Raw genomic sequence first — 21,172 nt, 5'->3', positions numbered from 1 at the left:
TTTTAAGTTACATTTAGTTATTGTTCTTTATTCAGAGTTGTCTGAACAATTTGTATGAATATTCTATTACAATTATAGTATGTAGTTAAATTTTAGTTTTATTGAGACCCTCTTTATTTTCAATCTTGTGCTAATTCTCTGGTATTTCGCGCAGCGACACGAACTGAGCCCAGAAAAGGGATTTTGACGTAGGAAAATTCTATTTCTGGGCGATTGGTTCGTGTCGCCCAGCGAAATCCCACCTCTTCCCAACCCTTCACTCAAGATTGATTGCTAACTTCAGGATGGCCACCAGAGGCGCGGCAGTCACCTTGGCGTGGGTTGTAGTAGTAGTAGTTGCTGCCCCGTTCTGTGGGTCGGCTCTCTCCTTGAGGGATTTTGTTGTGGGAAATTTCTAAATGACAAGAAGTTCGTGGTAGTGGTCTCACTCGCCCTAGTGTTCATACCGACGCCCCTCTTTTATTTGGGTGAGCGAGTCAGTTATACTGACCTCTTCTTTATTTTGTTTATTCTCTGGTATTTGTTAGATCATTTACCTAAGAAATAATGAACTAAAGGATTATTTCGCTGGGCGACACGAACCAATCGCCCAGAAATAGATTTTTCCTACGTCAAAATCCCTTTAATGTTCATAAACTACATAATGTAAGTAATATACAGCATAACATTAGATATCTTTACACTTAACTGCTTGGAGATGTTAGAATGTCCCCTCCCAATAATAAGATTTTCAAGTTATCATAGGATCTGTCCTCAATTTAAAACTGCCATGGCCTGGGGTCAGAAGCAGTAGTCTGTGTGTTGCTGAGGGTGCCATTCTGGAGGAAGTTTCAGCACCTGAAACCTTGTTGACGTCAATGTTTTCTGTTTAAGAGGAGATAAGACTTTACTGTCTACTTCCAAAGTTATCATTCCATACATACTTTACTTGGTATTGCATCAAGTACTTTTAGATCTTACTGAGGACCAGCACTGTAAGGTGTTAAATGAGATTTAAGCCCCTTCATCTCTATATCAGTCTCTCTCTGGAGTTTAGATGCGGGTCTAAACTTTATCTGAATTTACTTTAAAACCTTGTATTTAGCAGCAGTTAATAAGTAAATTTATTGTTAGCACCCTTCTTTAAGCTGGTATAAAGGGAATACTATTTTAGCTTTCTGCCTTAGAGCTGAGGGTGATGTTAAGACTATGTAAGAATTTCAATGTAACCCCTTAGTGGGGAAAAAGAGGAAGCTTCTCTATCCTGTTGGGGCATTTAAATTTAAAGGTTAAACCTAGAACATTTTTATCATCCTTTTAGAAACCTTGAACATCTTTGTCAAAGGTAAATGCTGGAAGAGGCAAAGTTAACCTTTGGTTTTGTGGTTTTAAGGAAAAATAAAAGTTCTTGTCAAAGGTTAGCCTGGAAGAGGCAAAAATCAACCTTTTGTTTTGTGGTTTTAGAAAACCTAGCAGTCTTTTGTCGATGGTTAAGCTTGAAGGCAAAGTTAACTTTTCGTTTTGTGGTTTTAGAAAACCTAGAATGTATTTGTGAAGGTTAAGCCTGGAAGAGGCAAAGTTAACTTATAACGCCTTTGCCAATGGTTAAACTTGAAGGCAAAGTTAAGTTTTGTTTTGTGGTTTTAGAAAACCTAGAACGTATTTGTGAAGGTTAAGCCTGGAAGAGGCAAAGTTAACCTTTTGTGTTGTGAATTTTAGAAACTTTGTCAGGAACACAAGGTCCTCAGTGACGTATTAGATAGGCTAGTGCATGAGAACTAGCTCCTTATCTTCTACCTTTATTGAAGTTAAAAATTCATAATGTGAGCAGCAGTTGCAACTCCATTTAGTGTTAAGTCAATTTGTCGCTCCAGAATAGGATTGATGTGTCACAGAAGTGCAATATGGTTTTTGCCTGATCACTACCTTAAATATACAGAATTGTGTTTGAAAACAGTAAAGCCCTTAATCTGCTACTAGTAGTGGGTAGTCTTTTCCTGAACCAAAAAAAGAAATTGCTCTTTTGTTTGTTTTAATATTTTGGGGAGCGTGAAGGTACAAATTTTGTATAGTAACGTACCTTTATATTGTAAAGGTATTTATTTTAAGTGACTGTCGTTTTATAGGGCTTTTTGACCCAGGCACAGGGGTCCCTCATACCGCTTGCATTTCATGCTGGCTGAATCAAAGTGGTATTCTCTGCAAGGCTCCTCTTTGCTGCATACGTATGAGAGCCTTGCTCCCTGAATGGAATCGAACTTCTGGTGGTAGTAAAATCCACCAAGGATTCCAGATCAAGTGAGAATGTTTTGGGTTTCGTACAAGAAACCTTTTGCTGGAATGGCTGAGTGGAATTTTGTCTAGCTGCACATCCCACCATCCTCTTCTTAATGTGGGAATCAGCTAAATTTAACTGTAGGTAAGATTCATCTTAAATAATATAAATTTTCATAATAAAATTTATTATTTGGATACTTACCTTCTGTTAGAGTAGACCCACCCAGCCTCCCCACAACTTAGTGGGCTGTCAAGGAGAATTCTGACGAGCTAAAACATTCAAAAAACACCCGGTGGAGAAGAGGTAAACTAGACAGTCATCCGGACAGCCATTTGATTTTTTCGTTTGAATGCCGACTCGCCTAATCGGCGGGGAGATATACGTAGCTATATTTAACAGTAGGTAAGTATCCAAATGATACATTTTATTATAAAAATTTATATACTAATTTTCTTTTTCTGTATAGAGCAACACTATTTATTCACTATTACGGTATTTTTTTCATATTGTGTATGTGACTAAATAGTACTACTGATTTTTATGATGAAAATGATTTACAACATTAATAATGTAGTTATGCATGTATTAAGCTCATTCCAGGTTGGGCCCCATACTGAACATAATAGTTTCTCTCTCTCTCTCTCTCTCTCTCTCTCTCTCTCTCTCTCTCTCTCTCTCTCTCTCTCTCTCTCTCTCTCTCTCTCTCTCTCTCTCTCTCAGGGTAATGTAAGATGTATTTAAAATGATACGTTGCTGTAAAGATTTTTTATGATAAAACATATTGTACACTATTTAAAATATTCACAAATTTTCACTTTATTTTCCAGTACAAGCAGCCTGGTAAATGAAATGAAAATTAGCAAAGAAAATTAGCAAATATATACTTTAAATATTGTACAACCCATTTTAGCATGAAAAACTTTACAGTAATAATTTCAAATATATCTACTATCCCCTTACAGAGAGAGAGAGAGAGAGAGAGAGAGAGAGAGAGAGAGAGAGAGAGAGAGAGAGATAGAATCATACACCTATTGTGCTCAGTTCGGGGCCAAAGGTGGAGTGAGCTTAATAGATACATAATTACATTATGTATAAGTTTGCTGTAAATCAATATTATCATGAAAATCAAGTTAGTCACGTACACAATATGAAAAAATTCAGTAATTAGTGAATAGTGTTGTAAAAAAAAGTGTAGTAGTGATTATTCTGTAAGACAGATTGTATCAATGATTTATTTAATTTGTATTAAACATTTTATAGATATTATGCTGTTAGCATTAATACTAATATTTTAAATTGAGTAAATCATTGTTAAAAGCATTTTATGGGGACATATATTCTTAAGATTACCAGTTGTAAAAGGCTACTAATCTAAGTTGTCGTAGGATGTTTTGGGTGCATTTTTGTTTGAAATATTAAATTGTATTAGTATGATAATTTAAGGTATACAGTGGTCCCCCCGTATTCGCTAAAAACAGCCTATTTTGTTAGTTAAAACTCAAGAAAAACCCACTAAAAATTTTCATACATGGTTTTTTTTAATAGTTTTATCACAAAAAGTGCATTTTATGACGAAATTCATAAAAAAACTAGGAATTTGTGGATATTTACCATAGAAAAATACCGCGAATGCGCGAATTTTCCGCGAATAATGCAGGGAAACGTTCCCGAGAGAAATCCGCGAATGTGTGAGTCCGCGAATCTGGAGAACGCGAATACGGGGGCCACAGTGAAAGATAGACAGTTATAAGCATTTTAGCTAAGGGGGTACAGTGGTACCTCGAGATACGAAAGGCTCAACTTACGAAAAACTCGAGATACGAAAGCCAATGCGAAAAATTTAACGGCTCTACATACGAAAAGTTTTCAAGATATGAAAGGTTTCTGAAAGTCCCAGATTTGCCCGGATAACAATTTTGAAACTCGAGCCGCGCGCCGCCATCTTAGTACTAGTAGACTCGCCACCATCCTCCTGCTCTCCCATTGGTTCCTGATGCTAGTCACCGCCATGAGATCCTTCTCTCCTATTGGACAGCATCCCTCCCATCATGCATCTTATACGTACATGGTGGCGTGCCTACCTTGGCCTCTTCGTACCAGCATCTTTATCGTACGCACGCAGCATTCGTTCGGTCCAACGATTTCATTCAGTAACGTAAATTCATTAGTGATTTCGTTGCAGTACTATTATTGTGTTGTGCGAAAACTTTATTGTGTAACTTATACGTAAATTACGTACAAGATAACGTCGTCATGGGTCCCAAAAAAGTTGAAATTCACGGAAAGAAATGCATGCTCTCTTTGGAGACAAAGATGGAGATCATCAAGAAGTACGAAGCTGGTATGCGATTGAGTGTGATCGCAAAGGGATACGGCCGTAATTTGTCGACAATAGGCACCATCCTTAAACAGAAGGATGCTATCAAATCAGCTACACCGTCGAAGGGCATCACTATTTTGTCCAGCAAGAGGAGCCACGTGCTTGACGAGATGGAACGGCTGCTCCTCGTCTGGATAAAAGACAAAGAAATCGCTGGCGATACTGTAATGGAGAGCGCAATCGGCCATAAGGCCAGCGCTATTTTCGGCGATTTGATTGCGCAGGCGGAAGACGATGGAGGGGAAGGGACTTCAATGCCAACCCCAGAGTTCAAGGCTTCGCATGGCTGGTTCTAGAAATTCCGTAAACGGACTGGCATCCATTCGGTGGTGGTGCGTCATGGGGAGGCTGCCAGCTCGGACACGAAAGCGGCCGAAGCATTTAAGAAAACTTTCGACGAGATGATGACCAAGGAAGGCTACAGTTCTCAACAGGTTTTCAACTGTGATGAGACTGGCCTTTTTTGGAAAAAAAATGCCTCGTCGGACGTACATCACGGAGGAAGAGAAGAAGTTACCCGGGCATAAGCCTATGAAAGACAGGCTTACGGTCGCACTTTGTTCCAACGCCAGTGGGGATTGCAAGGTGAAGCCCCTACTGATGTATCATTCCGAGACTCCTCGAGCCTTCAAGGCCCACAAAGTGCTGAAGGAGAAGCTTCCAGTGATGTGGAGGGCTAATGCAAAAGCCTGGGTAATGAGGCTTTTGTTCACCGAGTGGGTAAATCTGTGTTTCGGCCCGACAGTGAATAAATTTTTGGAAGAGAAGCGCCTCTCCCTGAAATGTCTGCTGGTGTTGGGCAATGCCCCTCCCCACCCTCCTGGCCTCGAGGAAGATATCCTAGCGGAGTATTCCTTCGTTAAGATTCTTTTTCTTCCGCCCAACACCACCCCTCTCCTCCAGCCCATGGACCAGCAAGTGATAGCGAACGTTAAGAAGCTGTACAAGAAACATCTTTTCAAGAGATGTTTCGACATCACCGATACCACAAACCTCACCTTGCGTCAATTTTGGAAGGAGCATTTCGACATCGTCATTTGTATCCGACTCATCGACCAAGCTTGGCAGGAGGTTTCGAGGCGAACCTTGAATTCCTCGTGGAGGAAACTCTGGCCTGATGCCGTATCCGCCCAAGACTTCAAGGTGCCTCTCTTCCAAGAATTTCTTCACTGTCAGGCTGAAACACAGATTTACCCACTACGTGAACAAAAGTCTCGTTACCCAGGCTTTTGCATCATTCCTCCACATCACTGGAAGCTTCTCCTTTATCACTTTGTGGGCCTTGAAGGCTCGAGGAGTCTCCTAATGATACACAAGTACTAGGGGCTTCACCTTAAAATCCCGACTGGCGTTAGAACAAAGTGCAAGAGTAAGCCTGTCTTTCATAAGCTTATGCCCGGATAGCTTCTTCTCTTCCTCCGTGATGTGCGTCCGATTATGCTTTTTTTTCCAAAAAAGGCCAGTCTTCTCACAGTTGAAGACTTGCTGAGAACTGTAGCCTTCCTTGATTGTCATCTCGTTGAACGTCTTATAAAGACTTGCGCAGCTTTTGTGTCCAAGCTGGCAGCCTCCCCATGCCACACCACCGAATGGATGCCAGTCCGTTTACGGAATTTATCAAACCAACCCAGAGAAGCCTTGAAGTCTGGGGTTGCCTTCAATGTCCCTTCTCCTGCGTCGTCTTCGGCCTGAGCACTCAGATCACCAAAAATAGCGCTGGCCTTGTGGCAGATTGTCGTCTTGGTTATTGTATCGCCAGCGATTTATTTGTCTTTAATCCATACAAGAAGCAGCCTCTCCATCTCATCATGCTCATGGCTCCTCTTGTTGGACAAAATAGTCACACCCTTGGAAGGTGTAACTGCTTTGATGGCTTCCTTCTGCTTAAGGATGGTGCCTATCATCGTCGGATTTCGGCCGTATTCCTTAGCGATCACACTCAGCCGCATGCCAGCTTCATACTTTTTAATTATCTCCATCTTCGTCTCTATAGAAAGCATCCTCCTCTTATCGTGAACTTCAGCAACATTCTTGGGACCCATGGGTAATAACTTAAGTTAATTAAGTTCACACACAACACGATAAGTAACTTACTAAAAAGAAAGCGAAATCACTAACACGAATTTATGTTAAGAAACGAAATCTACGTGAACGAATGAATTCCATGTGCGTGCAATAACGCTGATGTGACGAAATGGTCGAAGGACGCCTTTACGTAGAGGGATGATGGGACAGATGCTGACCAATAGGAGAGTAGGATTTCGGCAGTGACTAGCATCAGGAACCAATGGGAGAGCGGGAGGATGGTGGCGAGTCTACTCAGTTGGCGGCACGCGAGTTTTAAAATTGTTCTTGGCGCCCCAGGCGAATGTCGGTTTACAGTACAATAACCCTTTCGCAACCTGAATTATTTTCATACACAGAAGCAAAAAAATCTTTCATAACCTGGATTTTTCGTAAGTAGGGACTTTCATATGTAGAGGTTCCAATGTAGCAGCTTTTATGGGAACTATAGGCACACATAGCTTACATGAAAGTAGTAATGACAATGGGATTAGACTGGCAACACTAGCCACAGAAGACAATTTAGTAGTAGGAGGCACTCTGTTCCCACAAAGAAAAACATTAAGGCACTTGGCTTTCACCTGATGGAAATACAACCAATCAAATTGATCACATTTTAGTTAAAAGGAAATTTAGATCAGCGCTGATGGATGTGAGAGCATACCGGGGAACGGATTGTGATTCAGATCATTATATGATGGCAGCAAAAATATGTATAAAATTAACAACAAAGAGAAAGAATGGAGGGCTAACAGCTAAGATAGATACTGAAAAACTGAAGGAAGAGGAAACAAGATTTCAATGTCAGGCTGAAGTAGAGAACAGATTTGCAGCATTAGAGGTGGATGATGATGCAAGTTGGAACCAGGTAAAACCAATAGTGTTGGAAGCAGCAGAGAGAACTGTTGGCAGGGTGAGGCAACGAAGGGGAGGGCGATGGTTTGATGAGGAATGCAGAGAGGCAGCCCAAAGATGAAGAGAAACAAGATTAAAATGGATAGAGAATAAGGGAAATACAGAGAGGAGAAGGATATATACAGAGGCAAGAAATGAGGCATGCAGCACTAACAGAAGGAAGAAAAGAATGCTAATCGATAGGTAGCTGAAAGAGCTTGAGAGCAACAGCAGGCGGGGAAATGTGAGGGATGAGTTCCATGGTATAAATAAAATCAGTAAGGGATACCAGGCCAGACTAGGAATGGTGCACAGTAGATATGGCGATCTTTTAGTAGATAGAGAGGAAATTGAAGAGAAATGGTTAGAACATTTTAGAATCTTGTTAAATAGAACAGCACCTCCTGAACAGCCTGGGGAGAATGGAGAAATTATATTGGGAGAGGATGATGAGGAACCAACCACAGAGGAAGTTCTAGAAATAATAAATCATCTAAAGAATAATAAGTCTGCTGCCCTTGACGAAATTGTAAATTAGTGCAGACCTACTGAAGTATGGAGGAAGACAACTACAAGAAGTAATGGGAAAAATTGTGATCAGAGTCTGGAGAAGAGAAGAAATGCCTGAAGAATGGGAGGAGGGACTGTTTGTACCAATTCACAAGAAAGGTGATAGAAAGGAATGTGAAAATTAAAGAGGCATTTGTCTCTTAACTGTTGGATATAAGATTGTAGCTAAGCTATTGTATAATAGACTGAAGAGACACAGTGAGACCATAGTAGGGGATTACCAAGCAGGGTTTAGAGCGTCTAGATCAACTATAGACCAAATATTTATTGTAAGGCAGATCTTTGAGAAATATTGGGAATATGATAAAAGACTCTTGGCATGCCTTTATAGATTTTAAGCAGGCATATGACAATATACAGTGAGAGGAATTGTGGAGGATACTGAGAGAATTCAGGATACCAGAGAAGCTTATACGCCTAACAAAAATGTGTTACAGGAATATGAGAGGCTGAGTTCGGGTTGGAGGGGAAGTAACAGGTCCTTTTGAAGGTAACGGTTTAAAGCAGGGATGTGCACTTTCTACGATTCTCTTTAACCTAGTGCTGGAAATAAAGTTTCTAGAGATTAATATACGCTAAATAGAAGCGAGAAAATTGGTCTGAATTGGGTTAAATACAACGAAATAACCTTACCTCCGCTCTCAGCTGATTGTTCCAAACCAAAACATTGATCTTTTCATTTGTTGTTTATAGTACTATAGTATGTAATATGAGACTACATATAGTAGTATTGGATACAGTGAAGTAAAGAGCATAACTTTAAAAGACCCAAGGAAAATATGCAAATTTGTTATGTTTGTATTTCATGAGGGTCTCTCGGTGTTTAGGCCTAGCCACCGATAACCAGAAAACGGCTCTATCCCACCGATAGCCAGAAAACGGCGCTATCTAATGAAAAAAAAAAAAAAAATGTGGTTTACAACAAGACATATTTGTCATATTTCAACTTAAAACACTTCATATAACAAAAAATAACCTATTTCCATATAAATAAAGTTTCTAGAGATTAATTTATGCTAAATAGAAGGAATAAAATTCAGTTTTAAGCTCTAACAGGAACAGTTTTGTGCATATTTATCATATAAAGTAGTCGAGCTCAACCAATAGTAGGTGTTTTTGATGCGTTCCATCATTATCTCTTTTAACTCATAAGTGTTTAAGGCCATTGCCAAATCAGGAGAATAGAAAATTCTTAGCATTATCTTTTAAGTCTTCCATCTAGGGTCTTGCTCCTACAAACTTTTCTGTATGAAAGGTGTGCGTGGAATATCTCAAACCACCCTCAAGTTATGCTTCAGTAGTCATTAAGGCTCACATTATAAGTGACAGAATTGCAAATACAAGCATAACTTAATGTATTGAATGATCAGTTCAAGTAGGCTATAAGAGTCCTCTGAAGGCTGTGTAGAGTGTTTCTGAAGTGTCTGGCAAATCTTTAAGAAGAACCCTAGTTAGTGATGATTCTCAGGAAAGGATACTTTGTTGTTTTCCACCCCTTTTGACATTTCCAGTATCCTGTCATCACACATAGAATATCTTAAGTCTTGGATGGGGACATCAGACAGTTTTTACACAATGAGGCTATTGAGCCAATGTAAATCTAGTCACCTAGATTTTTCCATTGATTTTTCTTGTTCTCAGGGCCTCAGGGAAGGGGCTGGAGACAAGTATTGATCATTTCAGTCTCAAGTTTGTTCATTTTGTTTTCAATGGAGTCCTTCATTTCAGTCCTGATGGCTATGTGTAAGGGCAAATGGATGATTTTTATCGAAATGTAGGCCACTCACGTACTTCTAGATCTTGTTCCATCCTCGGTTGAACAAGTACATATCAACACTTGTCTGTCTGAGTAAGGGAAGGTCACATAATTCTTAGCTTTTTGTTTTGGTCTGAGTATGGTGCCACAAGTATTCACCTGGTTGTTGGTGTGTATAGCAGGATGGAGTCACCTGCTTGATATCAGAGTTCTCCTGTACGTATTTGGACGACTGGTTAGTTCTCATCAATTCATTTCAGGTGATCTTGAGATTGAAGGATTATTTTTTGTCCAGTATCAGGGCTGGGCATTTTATCATTGAAAGGTCTGTGTTTTTTCCAATCTAATGTATTATTTATACTATGGGGATGAAGATTGGCTATCTTTTCTGTTTTTTTTTTCTAACAGAGTGATGATTAGACAATTTTCTAACAATATTTTGAAAATTTTGATCAATTTCCCTCTAGACCTCAAGAACTAACATCCCACATTGCCCTCAGATGTCTCAGGCAGATTTTGGGACCATTCTGAGAAACATTTGATATTAGGGAGTTGTACTGTAGAGAAGAGCAAGCTGCTTATAAACAACACCCTAAGAGTTTACCTGGACAGACTTAAACCTTGAAGAGGAAGAGTGAAGAATTTATACTCTGATGTTAGGAGGCCTAACAGTGTCAAAGAATGCTTAAGCAAAATCACATGGAGTTGATTCCTAAGCTGCTTTTGTTTGAAGGTAAAGTCTCATGGAGTCCAAGACTTAAGCTTGTCTTTGTATTATTTCGTTAAAACTTTTCACTAGAGAAGGTTGTCAACACAGCTCAATGGAGATATAGTATAACTGTTTTTGTCTCACATTGTTTGCAAAATGTTCAAATTTCATTTGAGTTGTGTAAAGCCCATAGCCCTATCATTGCTAGAGGGCACTGCCTTCTGAACCAAATATGAGAGTAACCTTGCTTTCTCTCATATTGTTAGTTGCTAGGAAATCCCAGTATAAAATTATGGGAGCATGGAGGTGCACGTTGGTGTATAGGAGTGCACCTTCATATCTGGAGGTAGTAGTTGTCTTTAGTTTTGACTGTCAGTTTTGAGTGCTCTACTTGAAAACAGGAGTCACTAGTACCCTACAAGATAGTTCTTTTTCCCTGTAAGGATCCTCTGATAGGTCTTTCTACAAGGGCCTTACACCCTTCTGTAGCTCCAACATCTGGCGGTAGTACTTACCAGAGGGATCACGCAACAGGCAGGAATGTTTATACTTTTCCCCTCGTTAAAAAGCTTTTAGTTCATTTGGCTGAACAGTTGTAAAGCCCTGTCCACACGGCTTGACGAACTGTGTTCAATGTGACGTCAGAAGCTGGGGAAGTCAAGAGTTTTCCCCCTGTATCTGCGCTTCTGACGTCACATCGAGGAAAGTTCGTCGGGCAAAGCTCCCTCATGTGGACAGGGCCTAGCAGTAGGTAAGATTGATTCCAAATAGTAAACATTTTTATGATAAAATTATATGGATGCTTGCCTATTGTTACAGTGAAAACCCACCAAGCCTCCTTATAGTATCTTAGTGGGTGGTCATCTCAGTGCCACAAGGTGGGAAATGGCTGATTACGGAGGCAGTCCTAGCAGGTCAGCCAAGAGTTATTTTGTTTATTTTGAATGCTAATCTCACCTAACGGCACAAAAATATAAGCTAACTTTAACAGTAGGTAAGTACTATCCAAATAATTGTGTTAAAAAAAATTTCATATTTTTACTGTACTTTGCTTGACGGTGTTTCTTGTATTATTTTGTTTTAAGAACTCGTTGTTTTAGAGTTTGATCCTTTTATATGAATAAAAATATATACGTACTAGCAGATTTTCTCCATTTACTGTATCAGAAAAAGGAAGAAATTGAGGAAAAGAGCTATCAGACAAAATGTGTTTATTTCCAGCACATTTGAATAATGTACTAATTTTATTCACAGCTTATTTGAACTGTTGAATAATGGAACACCAGAACGACATCAATATCTAGTTCATGCTGTTAAATGGTCATGTGCAGAAACTCATAAACTTGGCCATCCAAGATTACACCAACTACTAGCACAAACTTTATGGAAAGGTAAGAGTGTTGCCTGTGTTTCTCAAATACAGAACTCTCATATTACTCATTAATTCTGCAGAGCCTATATTTTTTATGTGGAACGTTTGAATTTTTTTATAGCTTTTATTATGTATATATTCAGTATGTATAGTTGACACATATTACATAATACAAAATTTTGACTGCCACTGATGTTTGAGGTAATTGTGTCCTACATTGTAAGTAGATTACATAAATGTAATGTCGTTATGTTCATCATATATTTATAGAATTATTTTTAAACAGTTTTAGTAGCTGAAGTCATTAACAGACAAAATTCTTCTAGACGGGTTTGCGTGTAATAAATGATTCATCTTGGAAGAGTTATAACAAAGCATTGGAATCTTTTGGAAGTGTGTTACTGTAGTTATTTTTATAAAATAGTTAACAAGGTAACTGTGTCTTTTCTTATGGATTTTGTTTGGTGCTGACCTGATGGCTTTGCTTTTTAGTAAGAGATGAAAATGAGCACAGTTAAGTTTAAGCAGTTGCATATAGGTGAGAAGAGACTAGATGTAAATTTAAAGTGAAAGATATAAAAGTATTGTAGCTGGAGACCAAAGTAATGCTGCAAGAAACCTCTGGTACCATCTACAGTAAGCCACACATGGCACTCTGCAGTGAAGATTTACTTAGTTCTGAAATATGAGTGGAAAGTTAGTAGATAATTTATTGTAGTTTTTATAGGAAGTACTTTTTTTTATTTTGCAAATTGTAGTGTGTTCCTGATTACTTTTGATATGGATGTGTGTTCACAGAGAAAAATTATGGCTCAGCAAGATATCACTATCTGCGATCAGAGGATGGTGGAGGATGTGCTGATATGCTAGTAGAATTACATTTATTGCGTGGTTATCCATCAGAGGTTGATCTATTCCTTACACAGGCTGTTCTTCAGTAAGTATCATAAAAGTAATGTGTTCTTACTTATGGTGATTGACTTGGAATTGGTTTTTGCTTTTGTGATGTAATTCATGTTGCAAACAATACAGTCGACACCATTAGGTATTTTGGTGACTATAATAACTTATTCTTTCCAGTCATGAAGCTTGTTTGTGTTTGCAGTTACTTTAACCAGAATGTTCATCCAAATTTTAATTCGCAGGAAACCATATCATTGAGCTCGTTAAGGGTGTCGGCCAGTGGGGTTGGGTTCTCATGATCCATCTTAATGGAAATTACAGTGATCATTTATAGTGTTTTAAGGAATGTGTACATACATTTTATTTTTCAATAGAAGCAAAAATGTATCTTTTGTTAATTTTTTTTATAATTTTTTTTGCACATTTTGAAAACCCTCTCCACCATTTATCAGTCAATTTAAAAAATTAAAAAAACTAAATCAAAAGTTTAATCATAAAGAAGAAAAACACATGAATAAATATGTCAAGTTAGCTTTTGTTTACTATGAAAGAATGAAATGGTAAATAGTACAAAAAAAATTGTTAAATATTACTACGTATATGTAAAAAAAATAATTCGTACGTACAAATAAAAAACAAAAATGAACATTCGAAATTATTCCCAAATTATCACTCAATATAATGCATTTTAAACTCCTTCATAAATATCTGAGTTATGGAGATTTGAATGTACAAAACTAATGTTTTGAGAAAAATGCAGTCAAGGTTTGTCTTGGTGCCACACTCAAAGCGTCTTAAAAAGCCTAGCTGTCACCTGGTCCCCTCTTTTTTTTTCAGAGATTGTATCCCCTCTGATATAAAATAAAGACTAGCTGAGTCTGAACTTTTGTCAACAACAGCAACACAAGTTAGTTACATTCTAGCTTTTGTAAGGGGTGTGTCAGTAGCGTATCGTTTTGTGTGCACAGTGGGTCTTCGGTAATTGCTTAGGATAGGGACCATAACCACCTGTGTTAAGCAAACATCCGTATTATCAGTACTTCAATAGTTAAAACACCAAAGACACCCTACCTTTGAAAATACTTAGATGCCATCCGCCTATTTGAATACTAGTTCAAACACCAAATATACCTTAAACTATCATATGGGTACTCACCATTGATCTAGCCAAGCATATGTTGATTGAAGATGATACACATATATGTAGTACAATTTAAAACTGTTGCAAAGGCAAACACATGTTCCTCCTTTGTTTGTATTTAAGTTTTATGTCTATAATGCCATAAGTCTGTTATGAATTCTTAACTATTTTCAATTTGTGAGAGAGAGAATTATTTGCAAATTAGTAAATAATTTATCTTAAAAAATTTAGTCGTTAAAATAAAGTTACTAGTGAATGTTGCTCTTTGAAAAAATTCGTGAATTAGGTAATTTTACACAATATACTATTTGGAGATGAGCTCTACAGAAAAAACAGGGAGTAAAGTGTTTCTGGTGAGTTTAGAGCATACTTATATAAAATGTGTTGGTAGTTTGTAGAACGGTGTAACTACTATTACATTGTGTACAATAGTACATATATTTGACCGAGACTGTAGGTTTGGTGACGTCACTGCGATCTTCGTACATATTTTTATTTTTATATTTCGTGAATGGATATACATTTATGATAAAAAAAATTATCTATTGTACTGATTATAACACTGAAGTAAACCCGGTGTAACCAGAATCAAGGTTTTATTCAGTAAACAATTCCACTACAGTAGTACACTGCAAATAAAAAACACGTTGAACACAGACATAAACATAAATAAACACTTGAGTTAACTAAGACGGTACATAAATCATACTCCTTATGAAAGACAGTATAACCAAGAATATACACAAAGCATATAACATACAAAGGGGCATCATAAGTAACATATACAAAGAATCAAGCATTGTACCATAATCTGGCGAGTCTACAGCTGTAATACGAGACACGTCAGCAAGGAACCACAAAAGTAAACAAAAGCTATAGAGACCACTAATATGAAACAGGTTTATTTTTACCACATTCTTCCCTTCTCAGTTAAGTTCACTTGGAGTAATCCTGAAGGTACTTTGGAGGTTGCCTCACTCTCTCTGACCTTCGAAGTGGAGGAGGTGAGGCTACCTGTTGAGGGACTGTACGGGATTCCTGAAGAGTGTCATGCTGAGAAGCAATATCCACATGGGAGAGACTGCGTGCAATCTCCTGAGGAGCATTTGCAACTGACAATTCCTCAGGAACCTCGGACTGAGATACAGGAACCCCAGCATCTGTACTTTCACGGTTGTCACTAGCCATAGGAGCAAGATGTCTTAATGAAACCGTAGTCACCCTACCATCTGGAAGCTTCACATGAGCATACTCGGGGTTCGCCTCTACGATTTCAACCTCATCCACTAAGGGGTCGTTCTTGCTGTATCTTACATGGCGTCTCAGGAGAGCAGGCCCTCCTTGGATGAGCCAAGTAGGCAACGATTGGCCGGTGGTGGACCTTCTACTATGCAGGAAAAGGCGCTCATGAGGAGTACAGTTCGTGGAAGTGCACAACAAGGAGCGTATACAATGGAGAGCATCTGGGAGAACAGTTTCCCACTGAGACACATCAAGGTTCCTTGTCTTAAGGGCTAATGTCAGAGTTTTCCATATAATTCTGTTATATTTTTCAGCCTGACCATTCCCTTTAGGGTTATAAGGTGTAGTGCGACTGGTAGCAACACCTTTCTTCATCAGGAAATCCTTCAGCTCTTCAGACATAAAACATGCACCCCTGTCAGTGTGGAAGTACGCTGGCATGCCAAACAAAGCAAAAAGTTGCACCAAACAACTGATGACAGTTCTAGTGGTCATATCTGCACAAGGGAAAACAAACGGGAACCTTGAAAATTCATCCACAACAGTGAGGAGGTACTTGTTTCTAGATTGAGAGGGAACTGGGCCTTTGAAATCTAAGTTCAACCTCTCGAAAGGCTGGGTTGCTTTGATCAGTTGTCAAGGATTTGATGAATCGAGGTTTGAGCTCTAAACACACTTGGCAAGAGGTGGTAATTTTCCTCACTTCTTCTACCGAGTAAGGTAGATTCCGTCCGCCCCCAGGACAAAAATGCATCATGCGAGATATCCCAGGGTGACATAGGATTTCATGAAGTTCTCGGAGTTTATCAGAAGTAGTGGCACCACAGATGTGGGAGAGAGCATCAGCTGGTATGTTTTCTGTTCCTGGACGGTATACTATGTCATAGTGAAAACATGAGAGTTCAACTCGCCACCTCGCTATTTTGTCATTCTTTATTTTACTGTTTGATTTAGAGTCAAACATAAACTTTACACTACGTTGGTCAGTGATGAGCTTGAAGTGGTGTCCAATTAAGTAGTGTCTCCACTTCCTCAATGCCTCCACTATGGCATAAGCTTCCTTTTCCACTGAGGAATGTCCTTGTTCACTGCGAGTGAGAGTGCGGGAAAAGAAAGCCACTGGGTGATCATTCTGTGTCAGAGTAGCTGCTATCGCATGATCAGAGGCGTCCGTTTCCATAGTGAAAAGAGAGGAGGGATCATTGGCCGTTACCACCGCACTAGCAATGTCTTTCTTCAAGTTCCCGAGGGCTAGTAGTGCTTCAGTGGACAAAGGAAAACCATTGGCTTGTGTGAGAGGGTGGATTTTCTCTGAAAATTTAGGTATCCATCTTGAGTAATGTGAAAGCAATCGCATGGTCATGCGAAGAGAAGCTGCATCTTAGGGGGTGAAAGATTCCACAGTGGTTTCAAGCATTCCGGATCGGGTTTAATTTCCCCATCCGTTACTGAATACCCAAGTAATTTAATGGATCTGACTTTGAAGTCACACTTGTTGTGGTTTAGAGTGAAATTGTACTCCTCAGCCACCTTCAAAAACCTCCGTAAATTCTGGTCATGCTCCTCCTCTGTCTCACCACACACAGTAACATTGTCAACATAAGCAAAAGTACCACTTACTTTTTCTTTCTTAAGGATTTCGTCAAGCACACGTTGAAAAGTTGCTACTCCATTTTTCACTCCAAATGGAATGCGACTGAACTCATAAAGTTTGCCCCCAGCTTCAAATGCAGTGTACGGTCTCTCTTCTTCTCTTATTGCAACCTGATGGTAAGCACTTTTCAGATCTAAGGTACTGAACACCTTGTACCGTGCAATGTTGTTCACCATCTCGTCGATATTTGGCAGGGGGTAGGCATCAAGCTCAGTGAACCTGTTTATGGTACGAGAGTAATCTATAACCATCCTCCTTTTCTGATTCTCCCCTGATGTCACCAGCACTTGAGCCCTCCAAGGAGAATTACTAGGCCTTATTATTCCTTCCGACATCATACGCTCAGTCTCGGCTTCAATGAACTTCTTGTCACTCAAGGAGTATAATCTTGACTTATGAGCCACTGGTTTACAATCTGGTGTCAGGTTCTTGAAAAGGAAAGGAGGGGTCACCTTAACAACACCTAGTGAACATACCTTCAAGGGAGGTTTTTCTCCTCCAAAATCCATTTCCAGACCAGAATGTTTCCTCAGGAAGTCATGCCCTAGTATCACATCACTACATAAGCTTTGTAACACCTTGAGTTCAACACCGTGATAAGTCTCTCCTTGCAACTCCAAGTCCACAGTGCACAGACCTAAGATGTTTGAGGACAGGGATTCATCAGCCATAGAGACTTTTCCATGCTCTGGAGACAGTTAGTTTGTTTAGGTCCACTACATCATGACGAACAAAGCTGTCTGAACTCCCAGTATCAGTAAGGGCACTGACAGAGCTACCATTAAGCTTGAGAGGTGTTAGGGATTTTTCAAGACACTTAGGGGAGGCCCCCACTATTGAAGCTAGCATTGCTGTGGAATGTTTTGGGCTAGAAGAGCCATTCACCTGTTTCACAGAGCGGCACACCCTAGCATAATGCCCTTGCTTCTTACATTTCAAACACACTGCGTCTTTAGCAGGACACTCAGTCCGGGGATGCCGGTTGTTCCCACAAAAAAAACATCGAGCACCAGAAGTAGCAGCAGAAACAGACTCTCTGTTATTTTTAGCACTAGATGATTCCTCCTCTCGACTCACTGCTGACACAGCAGCATTGACAGGTTCTGCTGAAGAGTAGGAGGCTGAATGCTTCTGGGCCATTTCCAGAGTGCGGGCCTGTTCATAAGCAGTATTTAGGTTCAGTGTCCTATTCTCCAACAGATGCTGGCGTATTGCACACGAGACCAAACCATTAATGAAGGCATCCCAAACATAACTGTCACACGCTTCCTCCGCAGTTACACTTTTGAATTGGCAGTCTTTAGCAAGTAGCTTCAGTGCTTGCAGGAACTGATCCAGGGACTCACCTGAGTTTTGCCTGCGATTGGCAAGTAAATGTCTGGCAAATATTTCATTCTTTGGTTTCACGTACAAAGATGTCAGAACCTCTTCAGCCTTCTCATAAGTCTCGCACTCAGAAATAAAGTCATACACACTAGGAGCCACATAGTTAGTGAGAAGAACCAGTTTGTCAAGCATAGGGGTAGTCAGCTGCACTGCTTGAACGAAGTTTGTAAATGTCCTCAGCCAGTGTGTCCACTCCTTGGCGGCCTGGGCAGAGTCAGGGTCCACCTCGAACCGGGGAGGGCGTAGAAGCCGTTCCATGGCGATTGAATTGTTTTACTGAATAAATTGAAGTAAACCCGGTGTAACCAGAATCAAGGTTTTATTCAGTAAACAATTCCACTACAGTAGTACACTGCAAATAAAAAAACACGTTGTTGAACACAGACATAAACATAAATAAACACTTGAGTTAACTAAGAAGGTACATAAATCACACTCCTTATGAAAGACAGTATAACCAAGAATATACACAAAGCATATAACATACAAAGGGGCATCATAAGTAACATATACAAAGAATCAAGCATTGTACCATAATCTGGAGAGTCTACAGCTGTAATACGAGACACGTCAGCAAGGAACCACAAAAGTAAACAAAAGCTATAGAGACCACTAATATGAAACAGGTTTATTTTTACCACAAACACCATACTGTAATATAAATGTAATCACAGCAAAATAAAGTAATCAGTGTGTACTATAAGGTATTTTTGTCTTTTGAAAAGTGCTCTCCCAAGGAATTATTCCTCGAATAGGTTTTTTATTATGATGTGCTAATAATATATAAGGTAAAAATGTTTTTTTTTTCTTTTGCATCTACGCTTTGTCGCCAAACGCAGACAACAATAATACGATAATCTACAACAATTATCGTTGTATGACTAACTGCATTGATTGGAGAAGTTTTTTACTACCAAAATGATAATGAATTTTAAATTAAAAATTAGTGTTATCCTAAATGTTATTACTACCCAGAATACACTACTATCAAAATTTCTGAATGGTAACTGAACAATAAAGCTTGCTGTGAATGCAATCATATAACTCGGTTACCGTTTTGTTCATTGACCGCTCAGATTGAAAAGACGATTTCATTGATATTGAATTATTCCTTGAATAGGCTATTTATCATGAATATATGCCAATAATATACAAGGTGGAAATGGTTTAATTATGCCTGGGGTATAGACTGAAAAGGAGTCCAAAGAAAAATCCATGGCTGACTGATCATGCGACTGCAGATTCATGACTAAGCGATGACCCACTGTATCACCTTTACCAGTGTTTTTTTGGGTGCTTTTCTTGGCCTTCATTATATTGTTTGTAAATATTACAAGAACTTGCTTTCTGTCAGTGAGCAAACTTCTTTAAGGCATTTTTATGTTTTTTCATATATAAGAATATTGGTTCCTATTTTCTGCTACAGCTTAAAATTTAAAATTTGTGGAAGCGCTGTGTTAGGTGTAGGTAATTAACTTGGCTCAGTTTTGGAGTAGAAAGGCACAGCACTGCTTAATAGACTAGTTCATTTCTGCCACTCATTGAGTAGCTCTTGATTAGTTGAATTTCACTGGTTGGTTTGCCGGCTTTTGGTGAAGTACTCCTGTTTTGTTTTGGTAGTGCTAATCCTTTAGCTTATTCAAGTTTGTCTATGTCAGACTCCAGTGCTCATAGTATTCGATATTGCAGCAACGGTTGGAGGACTAGATTGACATTGGCTAAATATAACACACTTACAGTTTGTAGTTCTTGTAGAGGACAAAATTATTCTCCTGACCTAAAATCTGGTGAGTGTAGGGGATGGGATTGGTGGAAGTGGAAGGCTGACTTCTCATTAGCGAGACTGCAAGGAATAGAGAGAAAGGCGGCTGCTAAATCTGTGGTTACGACATCACATTCCCCGAGACTTCAAGGAATAGAGAGAAAGGTGGCTGCTATGCTGTTTTTCAGTCTTCTAGGCCACTGAAATGGCCTGCAGTCCATGAGCAGGCTGCTCAGCTTCCATGTAAGAGTTCCAGAGATCTTGATTGTAGCCCAGAACCATTGCGCAGCTTCTGGGAACCAAAGAGCTCCCCAATGTCTCCCGAGTATTTTGTCCTAAGACACTCCATCAAGAAGAGTTCCGAGTGTTCAGTGGCAATCAAACACCGTGTGGGAGAATGTTCAGTAACAACTGAGCACCCAGTGAGTGTTGACAGTGCAAGGTGTAGTGAGTACAAACACCCAGTGGACGTCAAACACTTGGTAGATGAGATTGCAGTGTGCTTTGAACAGTCAGTGATCGCGCAAGGTGAACATTCCGAGCAGCAGTTGGCGCTAGAACATCCAGTGTCTGATCATCTTGCTACAGTTAAACGTTCATGTACTAAGAAACACCAAGTGTTAGACAGTTTTTCTGACGGCTCCTCAGGCCCAATGACATCACCAATGACTTTGTCATGAATGCTCCTCACCTCCTGCTGTGTCATATGTGAGAACTCCAATGGTGCACAATGCTTCTATGGACCCAATTCAGTGATGCCTAGACAGTATTTTGGACCTTCTTAAGAAGCAACTGGACTTGGCTCCCTCTCCGATCTCATCCTCAGAAGACACCTTAGACCAGGAGATCAGCCTATGTCAGCCTACTCCTCCTTACTGAAATTATTTTTTTGTTACCCTTCATTCTTCTCTCCTTCAGACCCTTCGTTGCCAGCTCTGCACGTATGATGGGACAACCTGTGGGAACTTCTGGTCTCCTGAAGATGGTACGTACTTTCCTACTCCTTGAAGAAGGCACTGTCAGGCATTGAGACTTGGCTGACTGACAAGGGGGATCTCGGGACGGATATGTTCTGCACTCCT

General features: G+C 39.6%; 1 protein-coding gene across 1 annotated transcript in view; it reads left to right on the top strand.

Moving 5' to 3' along the window:
- Window positions 1-21,172, top strand: part of LOC135204024 (Golgi to ER traffic protein 4 homolog) — a 204,423-nt gene that overhangs the window by 99,591 nt on the left and 83,660 nt on the right. The window contains exons 4-5 of the mRNA XM_064233959.1: window positions 11,885-12,021; window positions 12,801-12,939. Coding sequence (XP_064090029.1) covers window positions 11,885-12,021; window positions 12,801-12,939 — 276 coding nt within the window. The remainder of the gene's footprint in view (window positions 1-11,884; window positions 12,022-12,800; window positions 12,940-21,172) is intronic.

This window comes from Macrobrachium nipponense, chromosome 44, assembly GCF_015104395.2.
Source record: "Macrobrachium nipponense isolate FS-2020 chromosome 44, ASM1510439v2, whole genome shotgun sequence".
NCBI classification, from domain to species: domain Eukaryota; kingdom Metazoa; phylum Arthropoda; class Malacostraca; order Decapoda; family Palaemonidae; genus Macrobrachium; species Macrobrachium nipponense.
The sequence above is the reverse complement of the archived record's forward strand: the minus strand, read 5'-3'. Positions and strand labels throughout refer to the sequence as shown.